Source organism: Sinocyclocheilus anshuiensis, unplaced genomic scaffold (assembly GCF_001515605.1).
Source record: "Sinocyclocheilus anshuiensis isolate Anshui unplaced genomic scaffold, SAMN03320099.WGS_v1.1 scaffold913, whole genome shotgun sequence".
NCBI classification, from domain to species: Eukaryota; Metazoa; Chordata; class Actinopteri; order Cypriniformes; family Cyprinidae; genus Sinocyclocheilus; species Sinocyclocheilus anshuiensis.
The window spans coordinates 411188-430413 of NW_015554131.1; the positions used below are offsets into that span (position 1 = coordinate 411188).

Below are 19226 nucleotides of genomic sequence, written 5' to 3' on the forward strand. Positions count from 1 at the left end.
ACAGAACGCATATTTCGCGCATTTTCTAGACGGACATCTATTACTGTTGCACTCGCGTCTCGCACAAAAGAGCCGCATGTTTAGAAAGCCATGTAAAAATAATGTAAGTTTAACTTTGAAAAAAACATATATCGAGACTTTATGGCCGGTTTCTCATGTTTTTAAATGAAAAATGTACTCTGTGTGATTGGCTTTCCGCCCTGTCCGCATACATACATGATGCTGTTTTGTTTATAGTTGTTTAAGCAACTTATTTATAATTGGTTTATAAACATTATTTTAAACATTATGCACTTTTTTTCGCAGATAGTCATGTTATCTCATGCTTTGAATGATGCGGCCTCAGGAGAGAAGCCAAAAGCTTTTCTTCACCCTAACTGAAATTATGCATTTTAAATTCGAATATAATTCGAATTTTGATAATATTTAAGTACAAAATTCGAATTTAGTTTTTCAGCCATTTTGACATCCCTAGAGGGCAGACAGGAAATGCTCTTACTCTTGATTGTATTTTGACTCTTTTCTCTCTCTCAGCACAAACTGGAGGGTGCGCTGTTGGCTCTAGGTCAGTTCCAGCATGCTCTCTCTGAGCTGCAGTCTTGGCTCAGTCACACTCACGCCACACTGGACACCCAGCGACCCATCAGCTCTGACCCCAAGGCCATCGAAATTGAGCTGGCTAAGCATCATGTATGGAATATTTGGGACATTTCTATATACTCTACTTTTTTATTTCCTTTTTAAAGCAGTTTCCTGTAATCAAGCTGTCTTTGTAGGTTTTAAGAAATGACGTGCTGTCCCATCGGACTACAGTGGAGACGGTGAACAGCGCAGGCTCTGAGCTGCTGGAGTCCAGTCCTGGAGACGAAATCAACCACCTGAGAGACCAGCTGGATGAGCTCAACCGCAGCTGGAAGAACCTTCTGCTGAAGACTGATGAGAGGCAGAAGCTTTTGGAAGCTGCCCTGCAACAGGTGCTCTCTAGATATTACTACTGCATCATTATACAGAGAGATCTGATTGAAAGCACCAATAAAAACAAGTGCATCTGCATATGTTTGTAGCCTGAAATGCACCATTTGCAATGTATTACATTCAAGTCGACCCAATAAAATGGATGCAGTTTGGAGGGCTGCTGTGCAGCGAGAATGGTTCTCTTGAATATTGTAGTACAGGTGTCGGATCAATTAGCTCATTGTCTTTCCCCTGCATGGTTTCTGTGTCAGGCGGAGGGTTTCCATGGAGAGTTGGAGGAGTTTCTGCAGTGGCTCAGACGCACAGAGAGTCAGCTGTCCGCTGCCAAACCCACAGGTGGCCTGCCTGAGACCGCCAGAGAGCAGCTGCAGCAACACATGGTACACAAAATGAGTTCACCTCTAGTCCACTCATTAGATATCCAACCACTCTCAAAGGAGCATTTATTTTGTTTTATTTATTTAGAATTCTTTGGAAATGACAAGAAATGACATTAAATGAAGAACATAGTCAGGAATATGTTGCCTTTGCATTCTATTAGGAAAAGCTTAATTGCGTTATATTATTATTTGTGACCCTGGACCACAAAACCAGTCATAAGTAGCACGGGTAGCAATAGCCAACAATACATTTTATGGGTCAAAATGATAGATTTGCCAAAAATCATTAGGATATTAAGTAAAGATCATGTTCCATGAAGATATTTTGTAAATTTCCTACCGTAAATATATCAAAACTTAATTTTTGATTAGTAATATGCATTGCTAAGAACTTCATTTGGACAACTTTAAAGGCAATTTTCTAAATATTTAGATTTTTTTGCACCCTCAGATTCCAGATTTTCAAATAGTTGTATCTCAGCCAAATATTGTCCTATCCTAACAAAAACCATACATCAGTGAAGAGCTTATTTATTTCAGATGATGTGTAAATTTCAAAAAGTTGACCCTTGTGACTGGTTTTGTGGTCCAGGGTCACATTTGTTAACAGTGTTAATTTAGTGATTTTTTTATATTTTGAATTAGATTTTTTTTATTTTAGTTTTAGAAATGTTGTGCTTTCGTAATTTTTATTAGTTTTGTTTTTTAATATGTCTATTTAGCTTTAATTTATTTGACAGCATTTCTAATATTCGATTACGTTTTTCATCTGTTAGTTATATTTCAGCTTTATTTCAGTTAACAAAAACGCATTTAGTAGTTTTAGTTAATCGCAACACTTTTTGACAATCAACTTATCCTGCTCTTTCCTGTTTATAGGAGCTCCAGGGTCAATTGACCCAGAGGAGTGAGCAGTACCATCGGCTACTAGATAAGGGAGAGTCCATTCTGCTGGCCAGAGGAGGGGAGGATGCTGGACCTGGTACCACCCAGACCCAACAGAACCTGGCTATGCTACAGAACAAGTGGGCCAGTCTCAATGCGAAACTGGATGACAGAAGGGTGAGATTCATGACCTTACATTCATGTGTAAATAACAGATTTGATAATTAATGAACAGATGAATGAAGTGTCTAGTTCTGCCTTCCAATCCTAAGATGCCTCTGTGTCCGTTTCTTTCCACAGGGTAAACTGGAGGAAGCTGTCTCATTGGCGACAGGATTCCAGACCTCCCTGCAGGACACCATAAACTGGCTGACACAGGCAGAGCAGACTCTCAACATGGTTCAGCCACCCAGCCTCATTCTCGACACCGTCCTATTCCAGATAGATGAGCACAAGGTTGGTCAGAAAATGTGGCTTGCTTAAGTACTACATATATTCTTTGCTTTTGTTAAGAGTTTTGATAATGTACTACTTTTGAGTAACTTAAGTCCTTGTCTTTATTCCTGTATGTTTCAGGTGTTTGTGAATGAGGTGAACACTCACAGAGAGCAGGTTCTGGCTCTGGAGAAAGCTGGCTCTCAGCTGCGGTTTGCCAGTCTCAAACAGGATGTGGTTCTTATCAAGAACCTGCTGCTCAGTGTACAGGCCCGCTGGGACAAACTGGTGCAGAGATCACTAGACCGAGGACGCCACCTGGATGAGGCCCGCAAGAGAGCCAAACAGGTATATTTTGGTTTACCTCACTCCGTGTTGCTCTGATAATGCCTTTCTCTGTGTCTGAAGTTGGCAGTCTTCTCTTGTCTAGTTTCATGAGGCCTGGAGGAAACTGACAGACTGGTTGGAGGAAGCAGAGAGCAGGCTGGACTCTGAGCTGGAAATCTCTAATGAGCCTGACAAGATTAAAGTCCAGCTGGCCAAACATAAGGTACAACCAACATGCATTAAAATGCTATGTGAAGTTCAAAACTTTTAGACTTGTCTCTTATGCCCTCTTATCTGTTAATCACTGTACTGCAGGAGTTCCAGAAGTCTCTTGGCTCCAAGCAGCCGGTGTATGACACGACGGTGCGCTCTGGGAAGGCCATGAGAGACAAGGCCACACTGTCCGCGGATACACAAAAACTGGACAACTTGTTGGGCGAGGTCCGTGACAAATGGGACACAGTTTGTGGAAAGAGCGTGGAGAGGTGAGAAATTCTGGCATCTGACTTTTTGAGCCATTTGAGTAATGATTGAATGTTTAATATAGTGAAGAAAAGAAAAGAATTTGAAATCTTTTTCTCCTCAGGCAACACAAGTTGGAGGAAGCCCTCTTGTTCTCAGGTCAGTTTGCTGAGGCTCTCCAGGCACTTGTTGACTGGCTGTATCGTGTGGAACCTCAGCTTGCAGAGGACCAGCCTGTCCATGGAGATCTGGATCTTGTTTCCAACCTAATGGATTCCCATAAGGTACTAATGGAGTGATTCTCAGGAAATGTTGCTTTCAAAGATTTTAAACATGAAATCTGAAGACTTGCATCAACAAATTTCCTTTTTAGTCATTAATGACAAGGTCTATAGTGTCTGTCACTCTGTGAGCATTCATTTATAAAGATTTTACTCATTTTAATCAATTACAAGAAGTCTGAAAATTTCAAGCTAATACTTTTTCACATTTCTTTGATTATTAACAGTCAGTCACATTTAATACATTTAATTTGTTACTGCAGCTGTCTGAAAATGTCAATTTCATCAGGAAAGCTAATATACATTTTTTAATTTTGTTTATTTATAACAATCAAGCATAGTTTCTTGAAACATTGAAAATACATATATTTTTTTTACTTTATTTGAGTGATTTCTCTCATTACTGCAATCCCTTCCGCAATTTACAACCTAATATTTTTTTTATATTTTTTACCAGATTGTATCATTATAGACACAGTAGCTGCGTGCCATTACCCTTCAAATTGCGCAAATTGAAATTGCGAATTGAAAATATGCCCAATGGAGACAATTTCACAAAAACCCTCATATATCACAAAAAAAAAATTTTTACGCTCGCACGAGGTGGTTTTTCAGGCAATTTGAAAAAGGAATATTTCGTAAAACTGCAATGGAAACAGTTTTTTTGCATTTACAGGTCACCAGGTCACCTATGTAAAAGTGACAGGATCATTCTTTAATATACTATAACCTCCAAGAAACACCTCATTCATGGCCACTCTCAAGTATAAGGGGCTTTCCTTGCCATTAATGCTTGGAAAACCCCTTATTTACACTGCATACGTCTGTGGCACATTACGGCTCCGACACGGCCACTCTAGTCAATGCTTGTGTTTACACCAGCCGCGCCACGGCAGGTTTCAGAAGCGGCTCTCCTCGCTCCTTCTCTAAAGATACGCACATCCATCTCCTTTGATTAAAAATAATGGCTAGTGCATTGGCTGCAATATACATAAACCTAACAACATCTGTCGCCATGACTTAGTGCAAGAGGAAAAAATTCCAAGTTTTAGTAGCATAACATGGGTGAATGGAAACGCCGTCATTTCGCAATAGTTTTTTATGGACATATATCAAATATCGCAAAAGTTTCCACAAATCTGTAATGGAAACGCACCTAGTGAGGCTTGAATGAGACTTTTACTAGGAAGGACATTTCTGAGTAGGAAAGAGATTAAAGTGGTTGTGTTTTATTTATTGTTCCTCAGGTCTTCCAGAAAGAGCTGGGAAAAAGGACCAGCAGTGTGCAGGCTCTGAAGCGGTCTGCCCGAGAGTTGATGGAGACAGGCCGGGATGACACCGCCTGGGTCAAAGTTCAACTGCAGGAGCTTAGCAACCGCTGGGAAACAGTCTGTGCCCTGTCCGTTTCCAAACAGACCCGGCTCCAACAGGCTCTCAAACAGGTATGTCTGACTGTTTTTTAGATATTGAATGAAACCAATAGTAGTGTGAATATTTTCTTCTGACTATCTATTTTCTCTCTTTTTCTGCAGGCAGAAGAGTTCCGCACAGCTGTTCAAATGTTGCTAGAGTGGCTTTCGGAGGCGGAGCAAACATTGCGTTTCCGGGGCGTCCTGCCAGAGCAGGTAGAGACTCTGCAGGCACTACTGCACACGCACCGGGATTTCATGCAGACGGTGGAGGAGAAGAGAGTGGATGTGAATAAGGCTGCTGGCATGGGTGAAGCCATCCTAGCTGTGTGCCACCCAGACTGCATCACAACCATCAAACACTGGATCACCATCATTAGAGCTCGCTTTGAGGAGGTATGAAGCCTGTCTAGGCCAAAAGTTAGATAAATGTCTCCGCCTACTTTAATAGGTCTGAAATGTGTATATAATACAAAAGTCATATAATAATGTTTGCTCTACAGGTGCTGACGTGGGCCAAACAGCACGAGCAGCGCTTGGAGATGGCTCTGACTGAATTGCTCACCAATGCTGCACTACTGGAGGAGCTGCTGTCATGGCTACAGTGGGCAGAGACCACACTGGTGCAGCGTGATACTGAACCACTCCCCCAGGACATTACTCAAGTGAAGACACTAATCACAGAGCATCAGGTGAGCGGGACAACTCCATTCATCAACGGTCCCTCTGTCTTTTATATTAATTGCGTTGTTTAGTGCAGAGAGGTTTCTTATTGGTTTTGTTGTCTTCCATCAGATGTTTATGGAGGAAATGACCCGAAAACAACCTGATGTTGACAAAGTGACAAAGACATACAAGAGGAAACCAGCAGAACATCCCAGCAGCCTTTCAGACAGGAGAGGGGCCCGTAAGAGACTTTATCCACATCTGCACACATACTGCATACAAACACAAAACCTTTACATACGCTACTGTTTAATTGTTTGTGGTTGGTGTTTGGTATTTTTTAAATGTTTTTAAAAGAAGTATCTCACGCTGGGCAGCATTATTTTGATTAAAAACACAGTAAAATATTGTGAAGTATTATTACAATTATTGCAAATGTTGAGTGGTAGTGTAGATTTGAGCTTCAGTAACTGCTCACTGCTTAATACTGTGTGCAGTGTATATTGTATACTCCCTATTATGTTTTAAAAATAGGATGATAAAGAGATGAAGCAATTATAAAGGATACAACATAGAAAAATAGAAATTGAAGGTCAAATCAAGCACTGTGCATATGTACAATAAATGTGTATGCTGTGCATAGTATGCATACTTCAGAATTTAATTAGTACAGTAGTGTGCTATTCTGAACATATTTTCTGTGCTCTCCTTACAGGAAAACACCAGCAGCAGCAGCAACAGCAGCACTCAGTACAGGTAACCAGTGGTAACCCTCGCCTCACTCAGCTCTGCTCCCGCTGGCAACAAGTGTGGCTGCTCGCCCTCGATCGCCAGCGCAAGCTGAATGATGCACTCGACAGACTAGAGGAGGTATTGCATCTTTGTGTACTAGTAGTAAAGTGATATCAAACTCACGAAATCTGAACAGTAGAAGTAATAATGACCTTTCTCCACCATCAGCTTAAAGAATTTGCCAACTTTGACTTTGATGTGTGGAGGAAGAAATACATGCGCTGGATGAACCACAAAAAGTCTCGAGTCATGGACTTCTTCCGACGCATCGACAAGGACCAGGATGGAAAGATCACCCGCCAGGAGTTTATCGATGGCATCTTGGCATCAAGTACGGCCTCATGGACTTGCCTGCTGATCTTAGTTTTCATGTACCTTTTTTAAATGTCACTTTAACTATGCATTTTGTTTGCAGAGTTCCCTACCAGCAAGCTGGAGATGACAGCTGTTGCTGATATCTTTGACCGTGATTGTGATGGCTACATCGACTATTATGAATTTGTGGCTGCTTTGCACCCCAACAAAGATGCTTACAGACCCACAACAGATGCTGATAAGATCGAGGATGAGGTATGGACGATGAATTTTGTAGATTTGGCATGATAATGTAGTTTTCATATGTTTAAGCTGAATTAAATCCACGTTTTTTTTAAATCTCAGGTCACCAGACAAGTGGCCCAGTGCAAGTGTGCCAAGAGGTTTCAGGTGGAGCAGATTGGAGAGAACAAGTACAGGGTGAGAATCTGGAGCCCAACAGTAATAATCAAGCATGAATTCAAGTCTAGAAGTTTTAATGCATTTAATATGACATTTATAAAAGTGTATAAATGAGCTGCTTTATCTCACCACACCTTCTCATTCAGATCATCCCTGAGCTTGCCATTGTAATATTATGACTCTAACCAGCATCACACTCTTTCAGTTACATCAGTATGACTTGGTCATTTTGAAACAAAGGTGCCTTGTGTGTGTACGCAATACCACCATAATACTTCACACCCAACTAATGATCAACCCATGAGACGTGGCTGCTGCAATCAAGATCACTGAGTGGTCTTTCATACCTCAGCATCATTATCCATTGGTTAATGATCTTTGACAAGACCGTTTACTAACTTGTTGCATTACACAGGCTACAGATCCACAATGCTAACTCCACATCCTGATGTTTGTCTGTCTTTGTCTGTCTCTTTACTACTTCACCTTCTGTGGTGTCCTCATTGTGTTTGTTTTCAAGCAACCATTCACAAGCACTCTACCCTGCTTATAGCAACAAATCGCCACGCTCCCTGTGGACATTTTCTCCATTGTATGCTGTCTTTAGGAATAGTTAAAAGGAAGTGAATCATTATACCAGCATAAAAGGTTAATGTGTTTATGTCTGTATCTGTTATTTCATTCTTTTTTTCTTTTCTTTCCTCTTGTTTTATTCCTCCTCCATGTGCACCGAACTTTTTATAGTTCTTCCTTGGGAATCAGGTAAAGTGAGCCGTGTGTTTGTGACATGTCCTCTGAAATCTGTTGCCTCTGTACAGTTCCCATGAGCTCCCACTGTAGAAGCTGGTCTTTTATTCTGGGGTTTTTCAGAGAGCCAGATCTAAATCAGTACGGGACAGTTTCTGCATAGACTAGCTAAGAATTCCCTGTGGACAGCCCACATTCTCGGCTGCTGTCTGAAATGGGGATTTCTTTAGTCCCTTCCTGCTTTCTCAGTGGGCATTTCCTGTCTGGGAGAGAAAAATTGCAGTACTATTGCCAAAATATTAAATGCATTTATATACACCTTCCAAATCCAGAGGCAGATTTCAAAGGTTCAGCTTATGTGTTGTGGTTGGGATGTGCTTGTTTTTTTTTTATTGAAAATGATTTATTACGATCAGGAAATGATTCAGATTTACAGGGCTTTTTGTTATGATTTTAGGTTTTTTTGGCTTTTGGTGGAGGAAAACTATCCAATGGCTGATTTCTTGACTTAGAGAAAATAAACCTTCAACCAAAGCAATTATTTGAAGTAAAAAAGGACAAACGTTCAGAGAAAAATTCCAGAGAATTGCTGTGGTGTGGTGTTTATTGTAGAGATGGGATTTTGAACTGGGCAAGCTTTAACATAAATCATGTAGATTTAAAAAAAAAAATGTGGTTTGCTGCATGTCGCAGTGTGATTTCCTATGATTTGCCTGGCGTGTCATAATATAATTAGTATAATTAACTAATATGAATATGATCTTAAAGCAATAGTTCACCCATTGTAGTTCACATAGTTATTTGCTTGACCTCATGTCATTCCAAACTTCAGTGTTATTTATTTATTTATTTATTTATTTATTTGTGGAATATAAAAGGAAACATTTTGAAGAATATTCATGCAAATCCTTCCTTCTGTTTTTCACACTAAAAATGACAGCATACTGGTTTGGAGCAACATGAGCAGAACTGTAATGTTTGGGGTGGACTGTCCTTTTATAAAATGATAATCCTTTATCTCTCTGTCTGTCCTCTTCCCTCTCATATCCACGTTTGTTCCTCTCCACTCTTCCTCTTCTTTCCTCAGTTCGGAGACTCACAGCAGCTGCGTCTTGTACGAATCCTGCGCAGTACAGTCATGGTCCGGGTTGGAGGAGGGTGGATGGCGCTGGATGAATTCCTGGTGAAGAACGACCCTTGCCGAGGTAAGTCTGACATAAGCGCTGGAGGAAACTTGCTCTTTCTGGACATGAAAAAGAATTCCAGGAAGTGCTGCTCGACACTGACAGACACAGCATTATTCATATTTCCACTCAATACTTTTATCATTTATCTCATCATCTTTCACTTCATTCTTTTCTCTGAGTGTTCTCATCTTTTCAGTACTATCCGAGTTCACTCTCATCTCATCTTCCATCATTTACCTATTACTTCCTGACCTCATTCCCACTGTGGTTTTTTTTTTGTATGCATGGCCTACACATTTGGCCCTTTCTCTCTTTCTCCCTGTCATTCTCCTTTTTTTATTTTGTGTAATTGTAGTGCATGATGCATGTTCCTTAGGTCTTTCCCTCCCTCTTTCTCTGCCCCGTCCCCTATCTCTCTTTCTCTCTCCCCAGTGCAACATCCAGGACTTAAAATCCTCCGTTCTGACTCCAGCAGCTCCATATCATCTCGCATAGGTTGGGTTTTTCTCTCTCCTTCTCGTTGAGATATTCTTCTTTTTCACTCGTTTGGTTTCCCTCTCTTTCCCTCTGTTTCGCTCACACCTCGTTTGGTTCTTTGTTGCTTTGCTGTGCTTTGCTGACCGTGACACTGATCTAATCGGCCCCGACCCTCACGCCTGGAGCTCATAATGGATCAATTGCGCTTTGAGAATTCTGGCTCAGTTGTTTACATCACTTAATGCATATTTATATTCATATTTATAATTTATATATTATACAGTTTATTCCCTTTTGCTGCCAAGCAAGAGGTCTTAACAGAAAAGTTCACCCAAAAATTCAAATTCAAAATGTGGTTCTAAACATGTATGACTCTTTTTTCTTTTTTTTTTGTGAAACATAAAAGAAGATATTTTGAAGAATGTTTAAGCTGCTCTTTTCTATGCAATGCAAGTAAATGAGGAACGCTAGATTTAATGTCAATCAATTTGAGGTGATTGACATCTGCTAAATTTTTCATTAGTACATGTTTGGAACGAATTGAAGGTGAGTAAGTGATAACCAAATTTTTGGGTGAATTATCCCTTTCAGCAGAACGTGAGTGTGCGTATGTGACTCTTTCTGTGGGATGGTGTGAATGCGTGTTTTCACGTTGTCTCTTGTGTCTCTCAGTGACGGTCACTGCTGGCTATTTCTGCTGCAGAGGTACCTCATCTTCTCTCCTTTCTCACCTCTTTTCCTGTTTGACGGCATCTGTCTGTCTATTTCATTCTGAGCCTCTAAACCTTTTTGTTCAGCTTCCAGTCCATCCCATTACTGCTGTGTCTTTTAGTATATGTAGTGTGTGTGTGAGCGTGTGAGGTCTATGTGTCGGCTAGCATCATGCTAACCATTCAAACCAGGCTTGGCCAGGCCTGGACTCGATTCCTTTCATGTGTGTCCTGGATGAATATTGCAAGTGAAACGCAACCAGGACCAGGGTGTGGCCAGGCTTGGGGTTTCTAATATTGCTTGAAGCAGCTCTTAAAGAGCAATTACTCATGGAGAAATGAATTACAGGCCCCACCTGGTTTGTGGGGAGGAAATTATATGGTGCGGCAGTTATCAACTGCCCTGCTCTGACTGGGTTTGATGGAAAAGTGACTGTCATGCAGTGTTGGGGAAGCTACTTTGAAACTGTAGCTTGCCAAGCTAAAAGCTACTTATAATTTAAAATAGTTATAGGTAACTACAGTAAAGCCACATTTTTGGTAAATTAATTAGCCACACTACACACTAATAACAAAACAGTAAAACTTGCTGTTACTTAAACTTGAGGAAAACTGACTTTATAAATACAACTAATTGGAAACCATGTTATTTTGGTATTATTTATAGTGTTACTATTTTTATTTTTTCATTTTTATTTTATTTGTACTTAAATTGTACTATATATATATATATATATATATATATATATTAGTGCTGCCAAACGATTAATCGAATACAAAATAAAAGTTTTTGTTTGTATAAAATATGCGTGTTCTGTGTATATTTATTATGTATATATAAACACACACACACACATACAGTGTATATTTTGAAAATATTATGTAAACAAAAACTTTTATTTTGGATGCGATTAATCGTTTGACTGTTTTTTTATTTATTAGATTTTTTTATCTTCAGTACTTAAGCATATTTTTATTTTAGTACTTAAACTTAAGCGTGCTATTGATGTAACGTTAATGTTTTCATCTAATATTTAATGTGTATATATAGCTTTATTTCAGTTAACGAAAAATAGTTTGTTTTAGTGTCAGTTAATAATGCACCAATGCTAGAAACACTCTACATTTATATAACTTGGTTGAAAACACTGATTAACAGCAGCATTTAATTAAATATTTTGCTATAAAACAGTAGACATAAAATGTTATGTAGGGACTTTGTACAATAAATTATTCAAACGATTGTCTAAAACGAATCCCACTTAGTTTAAGTGAGCGTTTGTTGCATTTTGGCCATCTGTAAGGCTACATTCTGTGTCCTACTGTAACACTACTGAAAACTGTAACTGAATTATCTGTGCATTTAGTTAGTTACTCCCCAACTTCTGACCACAGCTACTGCTGCCATTGTGCACAGCCCTTCCTCTCTTTCTTTCTCTCTCTCCCTCCCTTTCTCTCTCTCAGCTGGCTGCTCCGGTCTGTGTGTTGTGCAAGGGCTGCTGCATTGGGTATCTGTTATTGAGAATGCTCCGTGGAGGCTTGCGTTGGTTTTCAGTGTTTGCTAAAAGCATTATCAGGCATGACCCTCAGGTGTCTGTCGACGCTGTTTATGCGTGTGCACACTTTTACGTGGTGGGCTGAGGGAAGCTGTGCTTTTGTTTTGTTTTTTAGTGAGTTCTTGTTTTGAAGATGCTTGCTCTGACTCACTTCACTGTTAACCCCCTGCATCGTGTCCACCACGTGCACTGACCGCTTTTAAAGTGGGTAAACGATCCCTCTGTCTGCATTGAGTCAAAGCAGTGGGCCGGAGCCACATTAGCGCACTGCTGTCCGCCTGATCATCGTCCCTTATGGCCAAGCAGCTGATCTCATTTCTCTTCCTTTCATCTTCTGCAGCTCGTGGACGTACCAACCTGGAGCTTCGAGAAAAGTTCATTCTTCCAGAGGGAGCTACGCAGGGTCTGGCGGCCTTCCGGTCCCGGGGTCGGCGATCCAAACCTTCGTCGCGCACGGCTTCGCCCACCCGTTCATCTTCATCCGCGTCGCACAGCGCCCACAGCTGCGCCTCTCTACCCTCCGCACCCGCAACACCCACAGCCTCCTCAAGGGTGAGTGTCACCATATTACACTCCATAAGGAAATAACCCATACTTACTGTTTGTTGTGGGAGCATGCTTATACACTAATATCTTCATGAAAAATTTGAAGGTTAAATCAGTCTCAAACAGTTTTCGTGTCATATCAAATGTTTGGGGGTCTTTTTTTGGAAAGACCATAATACCTTTATTTAGCAAAGATGCATTTATTTGATCAAAAGTAACAGTAAATACTTTAGCTTTGCCATCACAGGAATAAATTACATTTTAAAATATATTCAAACAGAAAACAGTTATTTTAAACTGTAATAATATTTCACAATATTATTGTTCTTATTGTATTTTTGATCAAATATATGCAGCCTTGGTGAGCACCTTTAAAAACCATCAAAATCTTACTAACCCCAAACTTTTGAACTCTAGTGTACATTTAATCTTGATTATGTAGATATATCTACAGTTGTGCTTGTTTACAAGCATTTGTATAGACAGCATTTGCAGAATCGGTAATGATGTTTAGCATTTTACAAAAACAAGAGATAAAATCTTATATAATCTACTGCACTGAAGATGTTGACGCATAAGAGATCTTTGCATATATATATGCAGTACCAAATATGAGACAAAACCTAATAGTAATGAGAGCGATCTAGCAGACGAGCATAACTGTAGTTTCTCTTGCAAAAGCTTTGGTAACAAATGGTCCTTTGTCACATAACGCATAACATCATACTTCATATCTGAATGTTCATCATGGTCTTTGTCTACATCTGTACGTTACAAAGTATTATGAGTATTTAAATGTGTAATTGCATGTGTTTTATGTTTTCATCTAAAGTTTAAACATTAAAAAGATATATCTTAAGAAAATATTCCCATAAGCTTTTATAAGTTTGCTGGCATTTAATGCATTAAGTCCTATATTAAATATGAACAAAGTTTGTAATACTGGTTTAGTACGGTGCCAACCTTTTTGGATTTCTTTTTCAATGCACACACACACACACTACTTTTTTTTATTTAGCAAGGATGCATTAAATTGATCAAAGGCATGTAGAATGTTACAAAAGATTTCTGTTTCAAATAAATGCTGTTCTTTTGAACTTTCATTTAGAAAAAGTACTGAAAAAATAGCAGTTTCCACAAAAATATTAAGCAGCACAACTGTTTTATATTATAAAATAAGAAATAATTCTTGAGCACCAAATCAATATCGTAGACTGCTGAAAATTCAGCTTTCCCAGTACAGGATTAAATTACATTTTAAAATATATTCAAATAGGAAACAGTTATTTCAAATTGTAATAATATTTCACAATATTGCTGTTTTTACTACAATTTTCATCAAATAAATGCAGCCTTGGTGAGCATTTAGAAACCTCTTTTTAAAACATTTTTTAAAAATCTTAAGAGACACCAAACTTTTGTACGGTAGTATGTTTGTGTATATAATATATATAACATATAAAAAAATGTAGTTTTTTTTTTTTTTATCATTTCCAATTACTTGGCCAGGCCGACATTTGAGTCTTGTCACTAATCCTTAAGATGTCTTGAAATCAGCAGTGTGATGTCTCCTTTTTGGTGGATGGTTTCTCTGTCTCTGATTGTGGTGTTTGTTTACATTGTTGTTTTGGGATCAGGACATGGTCACTACTGTCTCTGCATGTCAAAATCACATTGTCATCTGTGAGATTTTTATTTGTTCTTTGTCTTTTTGTCCCTCTCCCCTCCCTTGCTTGGAAAATGTGCCTTCCTCCACCCTTCCTCCCTATCTGTGCTCATCTCCACTTACAAAAACACTATGCTCTGCCATGCTGCATCGCCTCCCTCCACTTTATTCTTTTTCCGATTATCCTGGCTTCTTCCCACTGCTTTTTTGCTACTCCACTCTTCCACGTCCTTTCTGCTACCGCATTTCCCAGTCCTCTCAATCCCAATCTCGTGGCTATGCCAAGCCCTGGCTGGCACACAGTAAAACTCCAACACCAACCAAGTGCCAGTCCTGCCCAGAGCACAGCCAGACCCCTGGGCATGAGGTAACACACTGCCCCCTCCCAGTGCGCTAGCTAGCACACTAACAGTAAAAGCTTTAAGTGCGGCCTGATCTCAACGAATGGGAAGGACCTGAGGTAGACCTACTCTGTAGCCCTTATATGTTGCTAAAGAGTGTAGACTGTTACCTTATGCAGCTTAGTCTCCAGTGTGAGAACAGACAGATGTAGCTGGCTTGAGAAACAGTTCATTTCATGTTCATCAAGGAGTTATTCTGTTAAACCTTCTTGTTATGACCGTTTTTATTCATCCAGGTCATGGTAGAGCATCTGGTAGAACATTAAAAGTATCTGGATTTTTCCAGAAAACAAATTCCAGTTACTTTTAGCTACATTTTACCAGATTTACCCGTTAGTCTTATTATCTGTAGCTACACAGGGAAATATGTCTGTGTGTAATAAACTTTCTCTCTTTGCTTTTATAGGGAGGCTCCACATCTAAACTGAAAAGACCAACTTTCCATTCCAGCCGTGGCTCCTTAACCGGTGAGAACGGTGGAACACCAACCGCTGCTAAACCTGGACGCTCCGGTACCAAACCCTGAACTGCTTCACTCAGACTTTTTAAACTGATGTGAATTAATATAATCTCCATTGTTGAGAAAGCTACACTGAAACTATAACATCACAAAGTACACTGAAAATGTAACAAGCGTATTCTGTAAAGTAGCTTTAAAACGGTATGTATTGTGAAAAGCACTATACAAAGAAACATGAACGTAAGTGTAATTGAACGTACAAACAGACCCTTCTGGAAAACACAAAAAGCACTGTATTGAAGCTATTTAAGAGGGCAATATAATTAAGTGCTGCAACCAATAAGTTTATGATTTTTACACGTTCAAGATCATCTTCACAAATAACTTTTATGAATGTTGAATCCTAAATACAATCGACAGAAGTAAAAAGCTAAAGGTAGGCTATAAATGAACTATAACACGGAGGCATGACTTCATCATCACCACCACTCTTTCAATCTTTAAGATGTACAAGTTGAAAATTTGAGTTGTAATAGTTTGCAAGAGCATGATTTTAAACAAAATGAGGCCGTAAAAGTGGACTAGCGAGTAGATGAGTTTTCCTCTTCTGGGTAATGACGAAAAATGTCCCCGACAACCTCTGTAGTCCCAGTTAGCCACTTGTTAACAACAAAAATGGGGTTTTACTGATGTATTTTATGTCATAGAATAAATATCTTCAGCTTGTGTTAACCACAGACCTAAACCAAAACCCATTCAGAAAACCCTTTGAGCCATTGGGGCAATGGAACCGGATATGTCCGGGTTTCAGGATGAATTCCTGCAGTACACTATTATAAATATATACTTGGGCATTGTTTTTTGTCTAGCATAATGAAACAATGTAACAATACATTTTCACAAAATTCTAAATGAATGAAACTAGAAACCACCTAAATTTATATTAGTCAAAGACACAGTGATGAACAGCAGGAGAAAGTCATTATTATATCAGTAAAAAAAGAAAGAAAGAAAGAAAGAAAACCTTTAGGACAGGAACTTGAGCTAATTAGTTAATATTTTTTGTTGCTGTTTGTTTTAAACAGTTCATTGATCAATCCAAACAAGCCTATTTTCTGATATTAATAAACTTGCTCTGCTCTAAATCACAGGGCACAAAAAAATGTCACATTCCACTTCTACATGTTGGATAAACTAGCCAATTACTGGTCAGTAATGGGTTAGATACAGTAGTAGTGTTGCTATTCCCAACTCTGCTAATATAACATTTTGATCTGGCTTTCCTTTATGTTTGTAATACACCCTGATTTGCTATATTACCAAACCTTTAAACTTGAATCATCTTCCTTCATCAGACACCAAACGCGCCCCGTCCTCGACGAGCGGCCCAGCCAGTCGAGCAGGGAGTCGTGCTGGAAGCCGAGCCAGCAGCCGAAGGGGCAGCGACGCTTCAGACACGTCTGAGCTCATGGAGACACGCTCGGCTTGCTCCGATACCTCAGACACCCCTCGCCGGCCTGGGGCCAAACCCTCCAAAATCCCCACCATCTCCAAGAAGGCCCCCAGCCCCAAAACACCAGCGGGCAAGAAATGAAGCCTCCACCCTATCAGTCTAAGTGACTGACTCTGAGGTGGTTGTGATTTAACCAGCAGGGGGAGAACACCAACACCTTCCTCTCTCCAGTGTCCAGCACAGCCACACACTGCTACACAACCCAGATCAATACCTACCATAATGCTGCCTTATTTGTGTTCTACATCATGTCCTTAATTTGACTGACATTGCGTTTTCTTGAATGTGCGATGGAGAACATCTGGTGTGAGCAGACATATCTACACAGACACTCGGGAGGGACGTCAGTCCTGCACCAGGGGTTTTCACTATTCTTCACTATGAATATGCAACCGCCCGTCACTCTCCAAACCTCATGCATGGTTGTCACTTTGGTTGGACAGACTCGCCCTTTTCAAGTGTACGCAGACCAGTCTCTCCCGAGTGTCTGTGCCTCCGCAAACAAGAGGAAACAAATGAAAAACAGAGACATTTTCCTCCTGGACACTTGGGACTTTTTGGACTCATGTATGTTTGTGTGTATGTATGTGTGGTAGTTCCTGTCATGGTAAATTAACGCAGTAATACGGAGAGGAAGTGGAGGAGGATACATATCTCTAGCCTTCCCACGCCTGAAGATCCTTGAAGACTAGATTCCTCACGTCACACGTGATCCTTTTAAAGGAACTCCTATAGCGCACAGCACACGTTCACACCGACGGTCTTCTCCACTGTGTGTCCACGCAGTCTAGTTGTGTCCTTTTGTTACAGACATCATGTTTCAGAGCTTTTCCACAGTATGCAAAAATGATTACAATTGTGAATGTTTGTTTCATGGTTAATTTATAATCCTGACATTTTGTTTCTTTTCTAGAGTAAAGAGCTGTATTTATTTGTGATTGCACTATCATATGAACTCTTAAGAATGACTAGTATTAACACAACCGGAATCACTCTTGGTTTCGTTTTTGTACATCTGCTCCTGACGTAATGAATTTCTCCGACTGATGTTATAACTGACCAGGAAGCTTACTGATTCCAATGGTGGCCTTTTTGCCGGCGACTAGACTTTAGATGACGTCAAAAGTGGCTTCCTACTTGTTCTTTCGTGACGGAAGCACCCTAAATAATGAATGATGGGGGCGGCTCGCATAGCCCCCGTTAAAAACGGCGCTTTGAATCTTGTCTTTGACAAGCTGAAGTATATGAATACCTGAAGAAAGGTGATTTTTATTTATTTATTGTGTCATTGGGAGGGAGGTGAGGGCTGTGAAAGGATCCACCTTTTGATTGTTACTCTTTTGACATGACTGAGAGAAACGGGTGCAATTGTGTAAAAGTAAAGAAGTTATGATTATAAATCCTTTTTGTTCTCTTTTGTATTAAAACAATGCTTGCAGTAAAACGGTCTGGTTTTGTGTTGTCGAGTGGTGTGTGTGTGTGTGTGTGTGAGTGAGAACGTGCAGGGATGCCACAGTTAACAGGAAATGGCACAGTAATTACAAGTAGTAGAGATAATGACACACCCCATTAAATCTTCAAAAGGAGACGAAGCTTTGGTGTGTGCAGAGATTTGAACACACTGTGCTTTTATAGAAGATTTACACAGTCGTTCGGGAGTTCAGAAATGGCCCACGAGTGAATAGAAGCACCTTTGTTTGTGCCACACACGTAAGTAGTGTGTGTTTGTACTGGACTCTGTGTATGTTTGGTGGTCAGATGCAGCGGATGGGGTTTGGGAAGGGTGGCGTTCCATCATCTCCATTCTGCAGCTGTGTGTCTGTTTATATACAAATATTTAAACCCACTCACATCCTTTCCCACCAAACACCATCCACACCACTGCTGAGCTCTCATGGCATCTTACAGTCCTGCAGTGTCATTTCATTTTTATAATCAACTGAGTTAAATACTCATAACCACTCACTTTTTGCATTTTTAGTGGTTTTTATCAATCGACTGTTTTTCCTATTAAAACATGTCAGTAAGTCTCACTTTATATGGGTGTATTTGCGCAGTTGACAAATGGCATGTCAATGGACCTCTTTTTTATTTCAGATTTCAACAAGATTTTAGGTAAAATGGTAAAGTGGTCTATTAAGTGTACATGTGTATGTAAATTATTACATATTTTTTTATATATTTTTGTCTGCATATTGTGTGTGTGTGTTTAAGAAAAGGTATAAAATGGTTTAATGGTTTTAGATTAAGCAAAATCAATTCTGTCACTGGTTCATACTGTGACCCTGGACCACAAAACCAGTCATAAGTAGCATGGGTATATTTGTAGCAATAGCCAACAATACACTATGGGTCAAAATTATCGATTTTTCTTTTAGACTATGCCAAAATCATTAGGATAAGTAAAGATCATGTTTAAGATATTTTGTACACTTTTACTACCGTAAATATATCAAAACATAATTTTTGATTAGTAATATGCATTGCTAAGGACTTCATCTGGACAGCTTTAAAGGCGAATTTCTCAATATTTTGATTTTTTTGCACCTTCAGATTCCAGATTTTCAAATAGTTGTATCTTGGTCAAATATTGTCCTATCCTAACAATATTGTCCTAGCCTATCTTAAGCTTAT

At 39.6% G+C, this 19226-nt stretch overlaps 1 protein-coding gene across 1 annotated transcript in view; it reads left to right on the top strand.

The window, feature by feature from the left end:
• Window positions 1-18036, top strand: part of macf1a (microtubule actin crosslinking factor 1a) — a 200946-nt gene extending 182910 nt beyond the window's left edge. Inside the window, exons 80-103 of the mRNA XM_016462816.1 lie at window positions 535-690; window positions 777-974; window positions 1227-1355; window positions 2235-2417; window positions 2541-2696; window positions 2817-3023; window positions 3106-3225; window positions 3318-3487; window positions 3589-3748; window positions 4993-5187; window positions 5278-5550; window positions 5658-5846; window positions 5950-6061; window positions 6536-6690; window positions 6781-6943; window positions 7028-7182; window positions 7273-7347; window positions 8074-8091; window positions 9164-9281; window positions 9696-9758; window positions 12347-12558; window positions 14472-14585; window positions 15026-15131; window positions 16435-18036. Of these exons, the coding sequence (XP_016318302.1) occupies window positions 535-690; window positions 777-974; window positions 1227-1355; window positions 2235-2417; window positions 2541-2696; window positions 2817-3023; window positions 3106-3225; window positions 3318-3487; window positions 3589-3748; window positions 4993-5187; window positions 5278-5550; window positions 5658-5846; window positions 5950-6061; window positions 6536-6690; window positions 6781-6943; window positions 7028-7182; window positions 7273-7347; window positions 8074-8091; window positions 9164-9281; window positions 9696-9758; window positions 12347-12558; window positions 14472-14585; window positions 15026-15131; window positions 16435-16673 (3666 nt within the window). The 3' untranslated portion in view covers window positions 16674-18036. The remainder of the gene's footprint in view (window positions 1-534; window positions 691-776; window positions 975-1226; window positions 1356-2234; window positions 2418-2540; window positions 2697-2816; window positions 3024-3105; window positions 3226-3317; window positions 3488-3588; window positions 3749-4992; window positions 5188-5277; window positions 5551-5657; window positions 5847-5949; window positions 6062-6535; window positions 6691-6780; window positions 6944-7027; window positions 7183-7272; window positions 7348-8073; window positions 8092-9163; window positions 9282-9695; window positions 9759-12346; window positions 12559-14471; window positions 14586-15025; window positions 15132-16434) is intronic.
• Window positions 18037-19226: the final 1190 nt, after the last annotated feature.